This window comes from Anolis carolinensis, chromosome 5, assembly GCF_035594765.1.
Source record: "Anolis carolinensis isolate JA03-04 chromosome 5, rAnoCar3.1.pri, whole genome shotgun sequence".
Lineage (NCBI taxonomy): Eukaryota > Metazoa > Chordata > Lepidosauria > Squamata > Dactyloidae > Anolis > Anolis carolinensis.
Window position 1 is genome coordinate 21,527,584 of NC_085845.1, and position 16,935 is coordinate 21,544,518.

Sequence of the window (16,935 nt, forward strand, 5' to 3'; positions counted from 1 at the left end):
TAAAAATATGTTGAACAGTTAAAAGTATAAACATAATTAAATATGATAAAATTGTGTTGGTCACAATAATGAGGTTTTTTTAAATAAATACTGCAGTTTTTTAAAGCTAGATAAAACAGTATTTTTGATAAATTAACACATCCCAATGGCCTTGATGAACTTTGGTGTGTATTAAGCTATCTTGACAAATCGTTTTGGCTTCTAGTGACAGATTGGGCTTAATGTGCTCCTTTATTTGTCTTTTTGACAGGTCAAAGTATCCACAAAATGCTCCCCTAACACCACATGTCAAAAGTAAAAGCTCAAACCTCAATAAATCCATAATGCCACAAATATCTGATTTTTTTTCCTCCAATAACTTAACATGCCTCCCTCTGGCAATCAGAATTGGGAAGATTTATCACTGAATTAAGGTAGTATCAATATTCTAAGGATAGGATTGTGCTGCAGAGAAATGGCCTAGAATAGCTTCTGAGCTACTAAAACCACATTGATTTGTTGCATGTGGAATGATATCATGCGATTCATGATTTACCAAAAATTAACCTCTAGGTAATGAAAAAAGAATTAGTACTAAAAACATCATCATCATCATCATCATCATCATCATCATCATCATCATTTAATTACTTATTAATCGCCCTCCATCCAAGATGCTCTAGGCGAAGATTTCTATCCTTTGTGACTGTGAAAGAATGTGGGAGAGGGGACATTTTTTCACCCAAAAGGCAGAATTCTAATTTGAGAAAAGCTTCAGGGGCCACATTAAAGTGGTAAGCAATACTAAAGGCAGAAAGCAAGATCAAGTTGAAGCAGTAAGAGCCACTTACAACCCTTGCCAGTTTGGACACTTCCTCACCAAGCCTGCAAAGCATGGCTTGGGTTTTTTTACTCCTGAGTAGACATGCCTAGAACTGTTCAATGTATGTCTACTTAGGAGTAAAACCTAGGCCTAGGGTTGGACTTTGCAAGTGAAGACTAGTCTAACCTAACATAGCAGCTACCTGTGCATAAACTTCAACTGACTTTGCTTTACCAACTTTGCTTCACAAGCAGTTCAATTGACTTCACATACTCTTCATGCTAGTCATGCACACAGGAAAACAAAAGCTTCTTAAGGCAGTTCAATTATAGTATTGTACAAATCTGATGAATACATAATCTACTTGTTGTGACTGCGCCTTCGGGGATTATGGTTGATGGTGATGGAATTCGAAGAGGAAGAAAAAACCCTCGTGATGAGGGTTCACTGGAGGAGTTGCGCAGGAAGCAACTTAGAGAGCTATATGGGGGATCTTCTGAGGAAGATTCAGATGGGGAGATGGATGCTGAAGAACAGGTGGTGGCTGGGGAAGCGGGCACTGAATGGGCACAGCCACCGGAGATGTCTGGGGATTTGGGGTCTATGGATACTTCTGAACCTGGGGTTTCTGCAGGAGCTGATCCCAATTGGGATGCTTGGAGAAGGGAGGATGGTTCTTTAAGTGTTCATGGGGCTAAGTGTGGGCAGGATGATTGGGACTCCGACGAATTGCTAGGTACTCCAGATCCACGAGCTCTAGCTGTGTGGAGTTCAGACTCTGAGTAGATTTGGGACACCTGGTGTTTGGGTGTGAGTGTTTGGTCACCCAGGAGGAAGGGGAATAAAATGGGAATGTTTGGCCACTGCACTTTGCGTGTGGCAAGGTGTTGCTGAGGTGCCATTGGGATCTCTGTGCTTTCGTGAAGACTGGACTTGGACTGTGATTCGGATCTGCTGATACCATCTTTGTGCCTTTTCGTGGACCTGGTTTGGATGACTGCACCCTCTTCGGACTCTGGATTGGTATTTGACCTGGCTTCTGTCTTCGCCCTCTGACTGACTACTTTTCCCGGCTTCTGACTACTGGTTTGTCTTTCGGAATTTCTGCTGCCTCCTGACCTGACCTTGGATTCTTCTGACGACGGCTATTCATCATCCCTTTGAGGCTCTCGGCTTAGCTGCACTGTGGAAGCAGTTTTACTGCTTTTCTAGTTTGTTTATTTTCCAGCAATTAACTCTATTTGTTTTCCAAAGCTGAATTGAAGCGTTATTTAGTTTTTTATTGAATGCCAGCATGAGAAATTAGCGTGGCTCGTTTTTGAGTTACTATTGTCCAATCTACTCTCGAAACACTGATAAGTGAAGTGTTTCAAGGATATTTCCTGTATTTATGTTATTTTTTGGCTTATCTTCGGAATAAACTCTGTTTTGTAACTGGCGTCTGACTCTTGACACTACTTGTGCTCCGATCACTAGCAGAATAGGTCTCTTTCCCACCCCAAAATCATAATTAAGTAGCAATTGTGAATATGGAATGGAATGACAACTCCCTTTCCTAATGTACTTCAATAGGCAACAGCTGCATGGAGAGAAGGAGGTCCATCTGCCAGAGCACAGGTGAATTACATTTCTATCAGGTTTGTTGGATGTCAGGCTAGATGAAGTTACTTAGTCAATTTGCTGGTATAGAATACTGACCATTTCCTTTTTCTAAATGAAATTACATATAAATATTTCTTTGATACAGATTGCTTTTATACAAGAAATTAAATTTTAATTTAAATGCTTTCTTTGCAGCTAATTTGCATGTATGTATGGGGATCTTTAAAGGATTTGGGATTATTGAATGTTAATGTTCCAGCATTGGTCAGGACTATTGCCTGGTCTTATCCACTTGTTCAGAAACACAGGTAGTTTATTTTAGTAGCAATAGATTGAAATTGAAATATCCTCAAATGCATCCCCAACTGCAGCAGAAATCTGATTCATGTTGAAATCAAAGTGATTTGGCACCATCAGAGTGTAGATCAAATGGTGAATGGCCTAGAAATACAGGAAATAAAAAAGAAAACAATGTCAATATATGCAAGGGGGGAGATCTTAAAATAGAAAGACAACAGATAGACAGTTAGTTGTGGTTCAATGTCTGTTCAAGCCAGTTGTTCTCAACCTGTGGGTCCCCAGATGTTTTGGCCTTCAACTCCCAGAAATCCTAATAGCTGGCAAACTGGCTGGGATTTCTGGGCGTTGAAGGCCAAAACATCTGTGGACTCACAGGTTGAGAACCACTGGTTTAAACAGTAGTGGAATTTAATTTTCTAATATTTCAATGGATAAAATATATGCATGATGCATTAGCCACGGAATCATAGGTTTTTGGACATGGAGGGGACAACAAGGGACATCAAATCCACCTCCACACCATTGCAGAATAAAGAGCGAAAAGGACTCTTGAAAGATGCCCATCCAAACTCTGTTTAAAGACTACACTATCCACTTTCTACGGCAGTCCATTTCACTGTTGAACAGTTCTTACCATGAATAATTTTCTTCCTAATGTGGAATCTTTTTTGTTGTAATTTGAATCTATTGGTTCATGTTCTAATATCAGAAGTAGCAACCAAAGAGCTCAACCCCTTCACTACATCACTTCTTCTTAAACTGTGTGTTCCAACCCTAAATTGGTCCCCTTAGCTCAATGTTTGACAACAGAATGTTTTCTAAATGTCACCCAGTGGCTGGACATTTACATGAATCTGTTGTGCAGAGTTTACAGAAGATGCTTCAACTATACTTTATAAAAAGGAAAATCAGTCAATTTAGCAAGCCTTGTAAATGCTGGTTATCAGGAAATGTTTGGTTTGTATACCTATTTTATATACTTTTATAATTGGGGTCATGTAAAATAATTCTCAGGCAGAAAGGGGTTGTGAATAGAAAAGTTGGTATTGTTCCGTTATTGGGACGGAGGCCACTAGAGGGTGCTAGAGAGAGAAGGATAGTTCATTTCATGGGGGTGAAGGGTGGGTTGAAGGAGTAAAACCGTATCACCTGGTTTTCCTTTTATTCCCCCCACCCATGTCGCTGTTGTGGAAACAACCCTCGTTTTTGATATGGGAAGGGGGGAGGGGGAATAACCAGCAAAAAAAGAGGGAAATGGTTTTCCTTCTTGAACTCCCCCCTCCAATAAAATGGGCTATTCTTCTCTATCTAGTGCCCCCTAGTGGCCTCTGCCCGGATAATGGAACAATACCAACTTTTCTATTCACAACCCCTTTCATCCTGAGAATTATTTTATGTGATCCCAATTACCAGTATCAACAACAGTATCAAAAAGTTTAAGAAGCCCTGATTTAAAGTACTAGGGTATTCTTTTACTACCTCTTCACCTATTATGATCATAATTTTCACCAGTTCAAGTACTCTTTTTCCTTTTTGGGAGAAAGGTGAGACAAATAAGGCACTGAACAGTCTGACTTTCTCTCTTTCTCCAGTTAGTATTTCAAAACACAGAGCTGAGCTCATTTAGCTTTTCTTGTTTTTCTTTTACAAGAACTGGCTTTGTGTGGAGCGTTCACCAACTTTACATTTCACATTCGGCATTAATAATCCATTATTACTCCTGGGTCTTAGAGAAATCTATAGATGCAGCACCTAGTGTAGGGAAATCCTCTTCCAAATCCATCTTTTATTTCACCCTTTTCTTGTTGCATCTGATGTGATTCCGCTATGGTTTCATTGGTCTGCATTTCATCTATTTCTTTTCTAAATTTTTCAGAGAATACTCTTAACTTTCTGGACCAAATTCACTTTTTTGTTACTTAAAAATGAAAATCATTCCTTCCAAATTGTTCCATCCACATGGAATATTTTTCTGCTCACAGGAAAATATAATCTTTTCTCTTCAACATCCACATTATCTGCACTGAATCTATAATGAACACTGAAACATCTACATTTTCAGTCTAGTCTAGTTTTAAATCTGCTGTCAGTGTGCAACTGAATAAGAATTTCACTTTTTAAAATAAATTCAGAAATACCATATATATTTCTGGTTTTATTTGGAGACTTCCAAGTAAATATGGTTAAAATCAGGATGCATAGAGTAAGAAACTGAACTTTTGAGGAAAAATAGTTTTGACTCCTTGATGATTCCTCCTTCACCTAAAGCTACATTGAAGCTGTCAGGCTTTCTTGCTATTATGCAGCCACCTCTCCTGAGTAGTACGCTTATATTTCCGATTCCTGTGAAGTTCTCTCTACAGCAGGGCGTACCCTGAATCACTTCAAAAGAGCCAAGTCCAACAAAAGAGAAAAGAAACTCAAGCAGGCTTGAACATACAAAGAGAACTGGTAGGAGAAGAGAAAAGAGCTCAGTCAGTGCTGAATACCAAATGAATTCAACCAGCCCCAGGAGTTCTTCAGCACTTACATTTATCTTATTCTGCAAGAACAGCTAAAGCCACCCCAACATGAGCCACCTATTGCCTTTGACTTTGACTCTCGGCATGGATGCAGAGTGGTCAAGAATATGTATGTACTTGAGACAGTGTAAAAGGTTGTAATAAAGGGCATGCTTTTCTCCAGAATAAGATGGTTATATATGCAACAATTAGGATGGGGGAAATAAAGAAATCTAATCTATATGACAGGTAAGTCTTGACAAGGGAGGGGGAAAAAAACCATCTTCATGTAAATCAGTAGACTTGATAGTGCAGTCCTTTAAAAACTGAAGTTCTGGACATCAAAACTTATTTTTATATTTTTGTTTAATTAAATGGGAAACTCCAGAACAAAGAGATCAGTTTCCTGCAATCAAAGCCTAGCATCGTAAATGCAAATCATATCCATTTGGCAATGGGCAATGTTGATGTCAATAGGCCTAATTAGCTAGTACTGCATTATTGTGTGATAAAGAGGCAAAACAAGGTCCAAAATATTTTTAAAAAACTATGTCTAGGAATTGACAAAACCACCTCTGAATACTCTTTGCCTAAGAAAACCCTATAAAATTCATAAGACAATAGGACATTCGAAAGCAAATTCTTGTTATTTGCTTTGAAGTCTACTGTAAAGCTATGATGGGTTTTCTGAGACTGAGTGTGTGTGGCTTGTCCAGGCTCACTCAGTGGGTTTCCTGGGCTGAGAGGATTTAAAAGCTGGTCTCCAGAGTTACTACTGGATATCTGTAATATACAATACAGTACCTGTAATGTGGATTGAACCAAACTGAATCTGCCACTAGGTGGCAAACATCAGCCTCCTCAGATGTAAGAACTCCTCAAGAGCAGAGAATTCCTCAAGCAGGTTTTCTTGTATGGGCCTTAGAACCAGGTTTGTTAAGCCTGACTTTTTTACTTCTGACCTCTCCATTGCTGGAAAAACACACATCTGTCGTGTAACCAAACTGCTTGGGGAATCTTGTCTGTTACTGAGCCTTTGTGTGCCACCATGTACACACACAAAACAAAAACCAGTAGGCATGGTGCCTAGTGGTTTCTAGGAGAAGTAGATTTACTCCTCATCCCACCAATTCTAGTGTACTTGTCTTCATTGAAAGCAGAATTTCCCAAACTGTGCTCCCCAGATGTTCTGAACTTCAGCTCCCACACTTACTAACAGCTAATAAACTGGCTGGGATTTCTGAGAGCTGAAGTCCAAAACACCTGGAGGAGCACAGTTTGAGAAACACTGATGTAGGGCCCTTCCACACAGCCCTATATCCCAGAATTTCAAGGGAGAAAATCCCACAATATCTGCTTTGAACTGGGTTATCTGAGTCCACACTGCCATATATTCCAGTTCAAATCAGATAATGTGGGGTTTTATTCAGCTGTGTGGAACGGGCCTCAGAGAATTATAATATGCTAGTTCAGTGATTCTCAACTTGTGGGACCCCAGATGCTTTGGCCTTCAGCTCCCAGAAATCCTAACAGCTGGTAAACTGGCTGGAATTTCTGGGTTATAGGCCAAAACACCTGGGGACCCGCTAGTGGTTCTCAACCTTTGGTCCTCCAGGTGCTTTGGACTTCAACTCCCAGAAATCCCAGCCAGCTGTTAGGAATCATGGGAACTGGAGTCCAAAATACCTGGAGGACCAAAAGTTGGAAACCACTGCAATATCCTAAAGCTAAGAAAGAAGAAACCCTTGAAGACTGTGAAGGAGAGAACCCCATCCCATTTTCTATCTGGTCCATTTCCGCTTGATGGGGGAGGCTAGGGCCCCATTAAAAAAACTTAAAAGTACATTATTAAAGGTGTGTTGCACACACACATATATATGTTTTCCAGATCCAGCATGAGATAGTGGTTTGAGTGTTAAACTAAAACTCTGGGTGTTCAAATCCTTGCTTAGCCATGTAAGCCCTCTGGGTGGATCATGTTCACTCAACCTCAGGAAATAATTATCTTGAATCTAGTACAATTGACTCATATAAGATCACAAACTCTTTGGAATCCCCATTTCTGGAAAATCTATATTTACTGGGGACCTACATTTCCTCCAGCTCTTAAAGCTACAAGTGGCTTTCATTTTTCCTCTCTTCCTTGTGTTTTAAGCACACAAATAAGGTGTGCCTTTCCTCTTGTCACCTCCTTTGGCTTTTATATTTCAGGTTTAACCTTTAGGTCTAAAAGTAGTAGGAGAGCATGTGCTATTGACACAAGCCTGAAGGAAAGACATGTTTTATTGAACTCCATGGCGTGTGGAAATCACATAATCATATATTAAAACAAAGTTATGTGACTGATAAGAATCTCTATGAGCAGAAAAGACAGACCTCTGTACAGTCCAACTGCAGGCACACTTATTTGTAAATCCAGCTTGAACCTGGTTCATTCCTGTGAAAGCATCCTGTTGCAGGCTGCCACATTTATCACTCTCCAAAATCTGGGGGTGATAAAAGATTTTAACACCAACATTCTCAGGATGGAATTTGGAAGTAAATATTGACCAACAGGATCTACTTTGTATGCTGAGAATCTGCTTTCTTCCCTGTCTGATGGCAAATCAGTTTGTATCACTCCTGTTCTGTGCCCCACTTAATTTGTTTTCTGGGTTAAGGAGTTTCTCTTCTGTTTTAGTAGATATAAAGTCAAATACAGGGAGCCACTATACACCAGTTCTGAACAACATGTTGGCAGTAAAGCAGTAAAGTGTGAGGCAAGGTGTGATTGTTCAGGAATAAACCCTAAGGTGTGTTGCGGGTTGCTCTTCTAATTCTGAGGGAAAAGGAGGACAGGTGGTTGGAGAGGCAGCACTTGGGGATTTAGGGTTAACTGGTGAGGAAGAAGAAGAGGGAGGAGACATAGGTATGGCAGAGATCCCTACTTTTTTAGAGCAACTACAAGGGAGAAAAAACGTCAGCTAGGCTAGCAGAGAAAATGCTGAGCAATGAGATCTCGCCCTAGGGTCAGCTGTGCTGGAAAACCCAGGGCTATAGATTAGCAGCAAGACTAGAGCCCAGTGCTGGCTGCAACTGTCTTACTTTCGAGAAAGAGCCTGAACCCAGCATTGTGTCTAGCTTGGAATCTCTGAAACCTCCTGTTGTTGGCAACTCCTAAGCCTGTTTATCAAAGACTTTATTTGATGTCTGCTGTGAAGACTTTTTGTTTTGTATTTGCTTGAAGATTAACATCGAGATAGTACTTTCTGTTTTCTAAATTGCATTAGCTTTATTTTGGCTGAAGTAAAGCTCTTTTTATTTGCTTTAACTTGTGTCCAAGGCTGTTTCTGGCATAGAATTAGAAACTGCAGGTGCCTCACCCCAAGCAAAGCAGAGGGGGAAGCAAGAAAATGTATTTAACAACCACTATGTCAGACTACACAGAGAAGCCATTGGAATCCACAAGCATGTAGGTAATTTCAACAGAAAGGAGGAAACCATCAAAAAATCTGGCTACCAGTATTTTAAAAACTCTAAAATCAGGACAGTAAATAAAGAACAACACTCTGAAAACAGGGAAATTCCAGAAGGGAAACAATCAGGGCCAGTTAAGGGTTCTCTCAGGCAGGAAGCAGCCAGGATTTGAAGCTGCAAGGCTTTTCAATGCTAATCAAGGTGATTAATTGCAACATTCACACTTGCCTCAAACAGACAAGAGTTATTTCTCCCACTCTGGACCTTTCACAGATATATAAACCTCACTTGCCTAGTTTCTAACAAACCTCATAACCTCTGAGGATGCCTGCCATAGATGCAGGCGAAACGTCAGGAGAGAATGCTTCTGGAACATGACCATGGAGCTAGGTTGTTGTGGAAAACTCACAGCAACCTAGTGATTCGGGCCATGAAAGCCTTCGACAACACATTGATTCTGCGCTGACCTTATCAAGGTAATATAAAACTAGCCCACGTTATCACTTACACAGCGAAATCGCTCTTTTCCAATCCTGGTTTGAAACGGCGTTAAACGGTCAGTTGTAGATGGGACCTGAATGACTGCAGTCTTTCCGACCGCGTTTCCGCCTCCGGATGGAGAAACGCCCCGCGGCTCAGCCAGGGCAGCAGCGACACCTCTTTCTGGCCCCCAAAGTTTTGATACAGTTACATCTTGGGAAAGAAGGACAAAAGAAGAACAGCTTCTTCACAGCTAAGGAAAAGCCATGGCAGAGGGAGGTTTTGGTAGGATTTGTTCAGTAGAACTTTGCCCTGAGGGTGATAAAGTGTGAGTGCATGGAGATCTTGGGGATCTGAGTCTGTTTAGCCTGAAGAGGAAATGGTTTAGGCCATGTTTACAGATCTGAAAGGACATCGTAGTGAACATCGACCAACCTTGCTTTCTGTTGCTCCAGAAGCTATGACATGGAGCAATGGATTCAAACTACAGAAGGAAGGGAATTCCGCTTAAATATTAGGAAGAACTTCCTGAGCTGTTGGATAGTTTGATGTATGGTAGAGACTTTCTCTCTGGATATTTTAAAAGAGACACTGGATGGCCATCTATCGGGGGTGCTTTGTTTGTGTATTCCTATATATCAGGTGGGAAATAACTTTCACTCTTGTATCAGTTTATTTCTTCTTATGATGATTTATTTCAGGATGACCGGGAAGTAAAACGGAGTTTTTATCTCCTAATAACCCCACAATTAGATAGCAATGATACTTCAAATTGTTCCAGAGTAGATAATGCAAATTACAGGCGTCCCATTAGGATCATGCCTATGGTGAGTGTCAAGGCATCATCATCCCAAGGCACTGCCTTATTGTTATAATAGCACTGTTATTACTAACAGTCTGGCCATGATGACTGTGAGCGCAACTACATCGTAGAGTTAATGCAGTTTGGCCCCGCTTTAAGTGCCCTGGTGCAATGCTTTGGTATTCTGGGAGCTGTAGTTTTACAAGGTCTCTGGCCTTCTCTGCCGAAAAGGTCTAGGGCCTCACCAAACCATAAATGCATGGCAGATAAAATGGTATATAGGGACCCTGAAAAGGGGCCGGGCTGTGGCGCAGGCTGGTTAGCAGCCAGCTGAAATAAATCACTCTGAGTTTGAAGCCAGCCCGTGTCGGGGTGAGCACCCGGCTCGTTGTTGACCTAAGTAACCTGAAAGTTAGTTGCATCTATCAAGTAGGAAATTTAGGTACCACTTATAGGTGGGAAGGCTAATTTATGACATCATAAAAAATCAGCTGCGTTGGAATGAGGAAGTTGCCCTCGCAGTGGATGATGAAACAGCTGCTCCCCCTGTGGCCGGAATCAAGCATACCCGCTGGAAGCTGGAGAAGATTTAAATTGCCTCTGCGTCTGTCTCCGTCTCTGTTCTATGTTTATATGGCATTGAATGTTAGCCTTATATGTGTACAATGTGATCCGCCCTGAGTCCCCTTTGGGGTGAGAAGGGCGGAATATAAATACTGTAAATAAATAAATAAACCCTCCCATTCAGTTAGCGGGTCTTAAGTTTATTTACCAGGAAGAGACTCTTTGGGGACGTCCTACTACGAGAACAAGTACTGCTAATTCACTAGTAAATATTGTTACTACAGGGTAGGACTCCTCATTCTATGTGGTAACAACATTCGAGCAATGTGTTGTTGAAGACTTTCATGGCCAGAATTACTGGATTGATGTGAGTTTTCCCGGGCTGTATGGCCATGTTCCACAAGCATTCTCTCCTAACGTTTCGCCACATCTATGGCAGGCATCCTCAGAGGTTGTGAGGTGTTGGAAACCAAGTGGGGTTTATATATCTGTGGAATATTTAGGGTGGGAGAAAGAACTCTTGTCTGTTTGAGGCAAGTGTGAATGTTGCAACTGGCCAGCTTGATTAGCATTGAATAGCCTGGCAGCTTTAAAGCCTGGCTGTTTCCTGCCTGGGGGAATCCTTTGTTGGGAGGTGTTGAGTGGCCTTGATGGCATTGCTATTCAATGCTAATCAAGCTGGCCAATTGCAACATTCATGCTTGCCTCAAATAGACAAAAATTCTTTCGCCCACCCTGGACATTGCACAGATATATAAACCCCACTTGCCTAGTTTCCAACAGATCTCACAATCTCTGAGGATGCCTGCCAGAGGTGTGGGCGAAACGTCCTGGGGGAATGTTTCTGGAACATGGCCATACAGCCCGGAAAACTCACAGCGACTCAGCTTTAACGTCTATTGGATTTTTACGGAGTTTTGAGGAGCCGATCCGCAAATAATACCTTGGAAACCTTTTCGATCGGGAACGCCTTATAAAGAAGTCTCTCCGCCAAAGTTATCTGCGAAAAGTTGTTTATTTGATCTCTCTGTCTCAGAAAAAAAAAGTTACATAAACGATGGCAGCATGTTTTGTGACAATAAATGGTTCATGTAAAAACAAAGGGAAAAGCAAAAACCAATTGTAAACACTCGGTAATAAATAAACCTCCTGGATCTAAAACATCACCAAAAACAAAGAAGAAGAAAGTGAAATGGATAGGGCACAGAAGTTTGACACAACCACGAAGTCCCTTCCCTCCCTTGGTTGCTTTCCGAAGAGCGATGCGATGGCGAGGGTTCAGCCTTGGTCCTCTCCCATTGGCAGCGCCTGGCTTGCTTTGCTTCTCCATCTAAAAAAGTCCCACTGACAAAAGATGCCCGCCTTCCTTTGGGAATGAAGTTCAAAGAAAAGAAAATCTCGCGCGGGAGGGGGGAGAGAACCCTGGAATCCCCTTTTCTCAAATGTGTTGCAAAGAGGGGGAAACAAGTCCTACAGTCCGAGAAGGTTTGTGTCCGCCTTGTAGAGGTGCATCTACACTGTAGAATGAATGCGGCTTGACCCCACTTTAACTAACATGGCTCATTGCGATGGAACCCTGGGATTGTGATTTGTGGAGGCAGGAAGGAAGGAGCAGGTGCAAAACCATAGTCTTGAGCCATGGCGAGCAAAGGGGTGTTAATCTGCATTCGTCCTACAGTGTAGAAAGATGCGCTCCAAGATTATTGCCTGAAAGCGCCTTGCCTTTTGGCTAGCAAAAGCCCCAATTCCCCTTTGGCTTCCGGATCTGTGGGGATGTAGGGGGAAAGACGGAACTATTTAGGGACATAGTTGTTGTATGTTTTTCGAGCTGTATGGCCATGTTCCAGAAGTATTGTCTCCTGACCTTTCGCCCACATCTATGGCAGGCATCCTCAGATGTGGGCGAAACGTCAAACATACCAACATACAGCCAAAACATACAACAATCCTGTGATCCCGGCCACGAAAGCCTTCGACAACATATTTAGGGACAAACGGTGAGTGTAACTTCAAGTCGCCTCCCCATGAACTCCTTAGGGTTTTCTCAGGGATTATGCTGCCTTTGAAACATAGCCTACAACCTCTAGTATCCGTTAGCAGCCTCCCATCTAAGTCCTAAGCAAGGAGGTCCCTGCATAGCTTCGGAGATCAGAAGGGATCTGGTGCCTTGGAAGTCTTTAGGCCGAACTCCAAAGGAATCCACACAGCCCTTATCTGGACTCAGATAACCCATTTCAAAGCTGATATTGTGGGATTTTCTGCCTTGATATTCTGGGATATAGGGCTGTGTGGAAGGGCCCAAAGAGCCCCCGCTTAGGAACAAGAGCGCAGTCCTTACAATGTCCAGCGAGCTCTTCTTCCAAAGGAATGCGCCCTAGAAGTCTCTGTAAAATAAGCGGAACTGGCTCTCTGAAAAAGACCTTTTCTCTTGGGCGCACTCACATCCTCGCCGGTGTACAGCGAGAACAGAAAATCCGGGACAAGCCATGGTCAGATGACCTGGGGAAGGTGGGATCTACAAGTCAGAAAGTCGATGTAATAACCAGTGAAAGCACACAACCACACTCCCGGAGCACCTAGTAAAAGGCACAACCAGCCCTCAAGCAACTCCTGGCGAGACCGTCTCAGTGGCGTTTATGGGACTGAGGCAGACTAAAGAGTTGGAGGGCTGGAGCCTTGGCATTGTGCCAGTCGAAGCTAATTCGAAACGAGATGATAATATACACACAGACAGATGCCGGGAGAGCATCGTCGTGGTGCGGCTTCAAATCATCTCCGAATTAGGGCAATTCTAAGGCGTCCCTGTAGAATTACTGCAGTTTGACACTACTTTATCTATCAGGGTCCTGTCTTATGGGATCACGGGAGCTATAGTTTTGTGAGGTCTTTAGAAATGTCAGTTAGTGCTGGTGCCTTATCAGGATTCCATAGCATTGAGTGGGAGTGGGGTCAAACTGTATTCATTGTAGAAATACCATTGGTCTGGGATAAGTATGGCAGCGCCCTCCCCATGGCCTTGGAGCCGAAATCTAGGTTCCTATTGCAACTGAGACCAGATTGACAGATGGGTTGCTGCAATGGCCCTGTTCCAAAAGCATTCTCTCCTGACATTTCGCCCACATCTATGGCAGGCATCTTCAGAGGTTCATCAATTCCCAACAGTAAGGTCTGTTGGAACTAGGCAAGTGGGGTTTATATCTCTGTGGAAGGTCCAGGCTGGGAGAAAGAACTCTTGTCTGTTGGAGGCAAGTGTGAATGTTGCAATTAATCACCTTGATTAGCATTGAAAAGCCTTGCTGCTTCAAAGCCTGGCTGTTTCCTACCTGAGGGAACCCTTAATCCTTAACAAGTGTGAGTGTTGCAATTAATCACCTCACAACCTCTGAGGGTGCCTGCCACTGATGTGGACGGAATTGTCAGGAGGGGATGTTTCTGGAACACGGCCATACAGCCCGGAAAACTCACAGCAACCCAGTGATTCCGGCATTGAAAGCCTTCCACAACAGATTGACAGAGGTCCCTTTATGATTCCAAGGCAGAGAATCGCCCTTTCAAGGTAAATAGAGTCTGGAAGAAACCAAGGGCGCAAAGAATCTAAAAGAGAGAACTAAGAGCAGGAATGGACAAACTTGGGCCGTCCAGGTGTTTTGGACTTCAACTCCCACCATTCCTAACAGCCTCAGGCCCCTTCCTTTTCCCCCTCAGCCGCTTAAGCGGAAGGAAGGGGCCTGAGGCTGTTAGGAATGGTGGGAGTTGAAGTCCAAAACACCTGGACGGCCCAAGTTTGTCCATTCCTGCTGTAATGCATCCTTAGATGCATCTGGCGCTCCAGGTTCTGTGGCTAGATCTAGAGCGATGCCGCACCTTTCCATCCCCAAAAAAAGGTCCTTTTGTTTGGCTTCCGAGGCTGGCGAGGCCTTTCCTTCACAACCCGTCCAACCAGCCTTTTTGTTCTCCCCCCTCTCCCTCCCATTTCCGCCTCGAGGGGAAACTAGAAAGTTTCTCTCTTCCTAGCTGGCCTCATCGGAGTCACTGTAATGGGATCGAGGCGAGAACTCCCCGTCGCTGCGATGCGTCGTCGGCGAGGGCTTCCTCCTCTCCTGCGGCGGCGGCTGGAGGAGCTGGGCGGGCTCTTTCTGGCCCAGCAAAGCCCCGGAGAAATGCAGCGGGTCCGTTTGTGGCGGCGGCGGAGGTGGTGGCGGCGGGAAGCGCGCCCTGCAAGGTCCCGGCGGCGCTTGAGGCGAGGGCTCGTAGTTCTTGCCGTCGGAAGAAGCGGAGGAGGATGAAGCGGCAGTGGCAGCTTGTGTTGGTGGTGGTGGCGGGCTGTGGAGGAGCTCTGCGAGAGCGCTGATGTAGATCTGCGCCATCTGGAGCGTCTCGTACTTGGAGAGCTTCTTGTCGTTGTTGAAGGAGGGGATGACGTTGCGGAGCTGGTCGAAGGCGTGGTTGAGGCCGTGCATGCGGCGCCGCTCCCGCGCGTTGGCCGCCAAGCGCCGCTGCTTCTGCACCCCGCCGCTGGACGGAGCGGAGCCCCGCAAGGAAGGCAGGCCCAGACGGGGCGGCGGGGACTGGCGGCAGTGCGGACGGTGGCCTTGCACCGAGGCGCCGCTCGCCTTCCTTTGCCCGCCGTCCTCCTCCTCGTCTTCCTCGTCGTCCTCCTCGTCCTCTTCTTCGTCCTCCGCCTCTCCCGAGAGGAGATACCGAGGCGAGACGGCGGGGAGGCGGTTGGGGCAGCAGAGGCCGCGCCAAGCGGGGGAAAACCCGTCCCGTCCGCCGTCCAAGAGGCCGCCTTCCAGGGGCGTCTGCGGCGGCTGGGAGGCCACGCTCCTGCCCGCTTCGCCCCACTCGCGGCTCCTCAAGTGGCTCATGGTGGCGGCTCTCACCTTTCTCTTCTTTCTCGAGATCTTATTGAGAAGAGACTTTTTAAAAAGTGCCTTCTCCGGCTGGCTGCGGGATCGGAGGGCGGCGGGGCCCCCTTTAAAAAGCGGCACGCGTCGGGGCAAACCCCCCTCCCCTTCCCCTTCCCCCCCTCCCACCTCCACCCTCTTTGGCTCGCACCTCCGCCGTTTTTCCACGCGCGCGGCCCCACTCCGCGCCCCGCCCCCGTGGCCTGCCCTCCGCGCGCCGGTCGCGTGGCGCTCCCCCGCCATTGGAGCCCGCGGGGACGGTCGCGTGCAGGCAGCCAATGGGGCACCAGGAGAGACGCCGGGCTGGGTGTTTGTTTGTTTGTTTTGGGCGGGGAGGCTTCGGAGCTGAAAGTGGGAGGGAGGGAGGAGGAGAGGGACACAGACTGACAGGGAAAGTGGAGCCTATAAGGGTGCCTCTAAGGCAAGTGCAGGCAAACTTGGGCCCTCCAGGTGTTTTGGATTTCAACTCCCACCATTCCTAGCAGCCGGTAGGCTGCTAGGAATGGTGGGAGTTGAAGTCCAAAACACCTGGAGGACCCAAGTTTGCCCACGCCTGCTTTAAGGCATGGGCAAACTTCCCAACACGTCTCAAAAATCACTAGAGACATTTGGAGAGCTGAAGTTCTCCAATCCTGGCTAAGAGCTTGTTCACATGGACTAAAAAGATAATATTCACCTTGTAGACCAGGCATGGGTAAACTTGGGCCCTCCAGGTGTTTTGGATATTTAGTATAATGCCAAGGATTTAATGTTGTGTTTCTAATTACATTACAACTGTACCCTCGGTTCGTTTCTGACATGATAAGGTAAAGGTAAAGGTTTCCCCTGACGTTAAGTCCAGTCATGTCTGACTCTGGGGGTTGGTGCTCATCTCCATTTCTAAGCCGAAGAGCCGGCTTGTCCGTAGACACCTCCAAGGTCATGTGGCCGGCATGACTGCATGGAGCGCTCTTACCTTCCCGTCGGAGCGGTACCTAGTGATCTACTCACATTGGCATGTTTTCGAACTGCTAGGTTGGCAGGAGCTGGGGCTAACAGCGGGCGCTCACGCCGCTCCCGGGATTTGAACCTGGCACCTTTTGGTCCGCAAGTTCAGCAGCTCAGCGCTTTAACGCACTGTGCCATCAGGGGCCCAGTTCTGACATGATACATTATTATTATTATTATTATTATTATTATTATTATTATTTTGCTAACCGAGGAATGCTTTCTTTCTTTTTTTTAGTCTCGAAGTGCGACAAACAGGGAACGTTTATAGCAAGGCATGGGCAAAATTCGGCCCTCCCTCCAGGTGTTTTGGACTTCAATTCCCACCATTCCTAACAGTCTCCGGCCCCTTCCTTTTCCCTCTCAGCTGCTTACGGATAAAGAAGAGGCCTGAGGCTGTTCGGAATGGTGGGAGTTGAAGTCCTAAATACCTGGAGGGTCGAAGTTTGCCCATGCCTGGGTTAGAATATGGAGGTCAGAATATGGAGCCTCTGGTGGCCTAGGGGATAAAAGCCTCGTGACTTGAAGGTTGGG

At 45.1% G+C, this 16,935-nt stretch overlaps 1 protein-coding gene and 1 long non-coding RNA gene across 2 annotated transcripts; both read right to left on the reverse strand.

Annotated features, from left to right (window-relative positions):
* Positions 1-1,587: 1,587 nt before the first annotated feature.
* LOC134299439 (uncharacterized) lies at positions 1,588-14,171 on the reverse strand. Its single transcript, XR_010006654.1, has 2 exons — positions 9,170-14,171; positions 1,588-2,845 (listed from the first exon to the last, which is right to left on the reverse strand). It is a non-coding gene; the product is annotated as an uncharacterized LOC134299439 (long non-coding RNA).
* A 120-nt stretch (positions 14,172-14,291) lies between these two features.
* On the reverse strand, positions 14,292-15,454 carry atoh1 (atonal bHLH transcription factor 1). Its single transcript, XM_062983033.1, has one exon. It carries the CDS (start codon positions 15,373-15,375, stop codon positions 14,518-14,520), a length of 858 nt encoding a protein of 285 aa, XP_062839103.1. The 5' UTR covers positions 15,376-15,454; the 3' UTR covers positions 14,292-14,517.
* Positions 15,455-16,935: the final 1,481 nt, after the last annotated feature.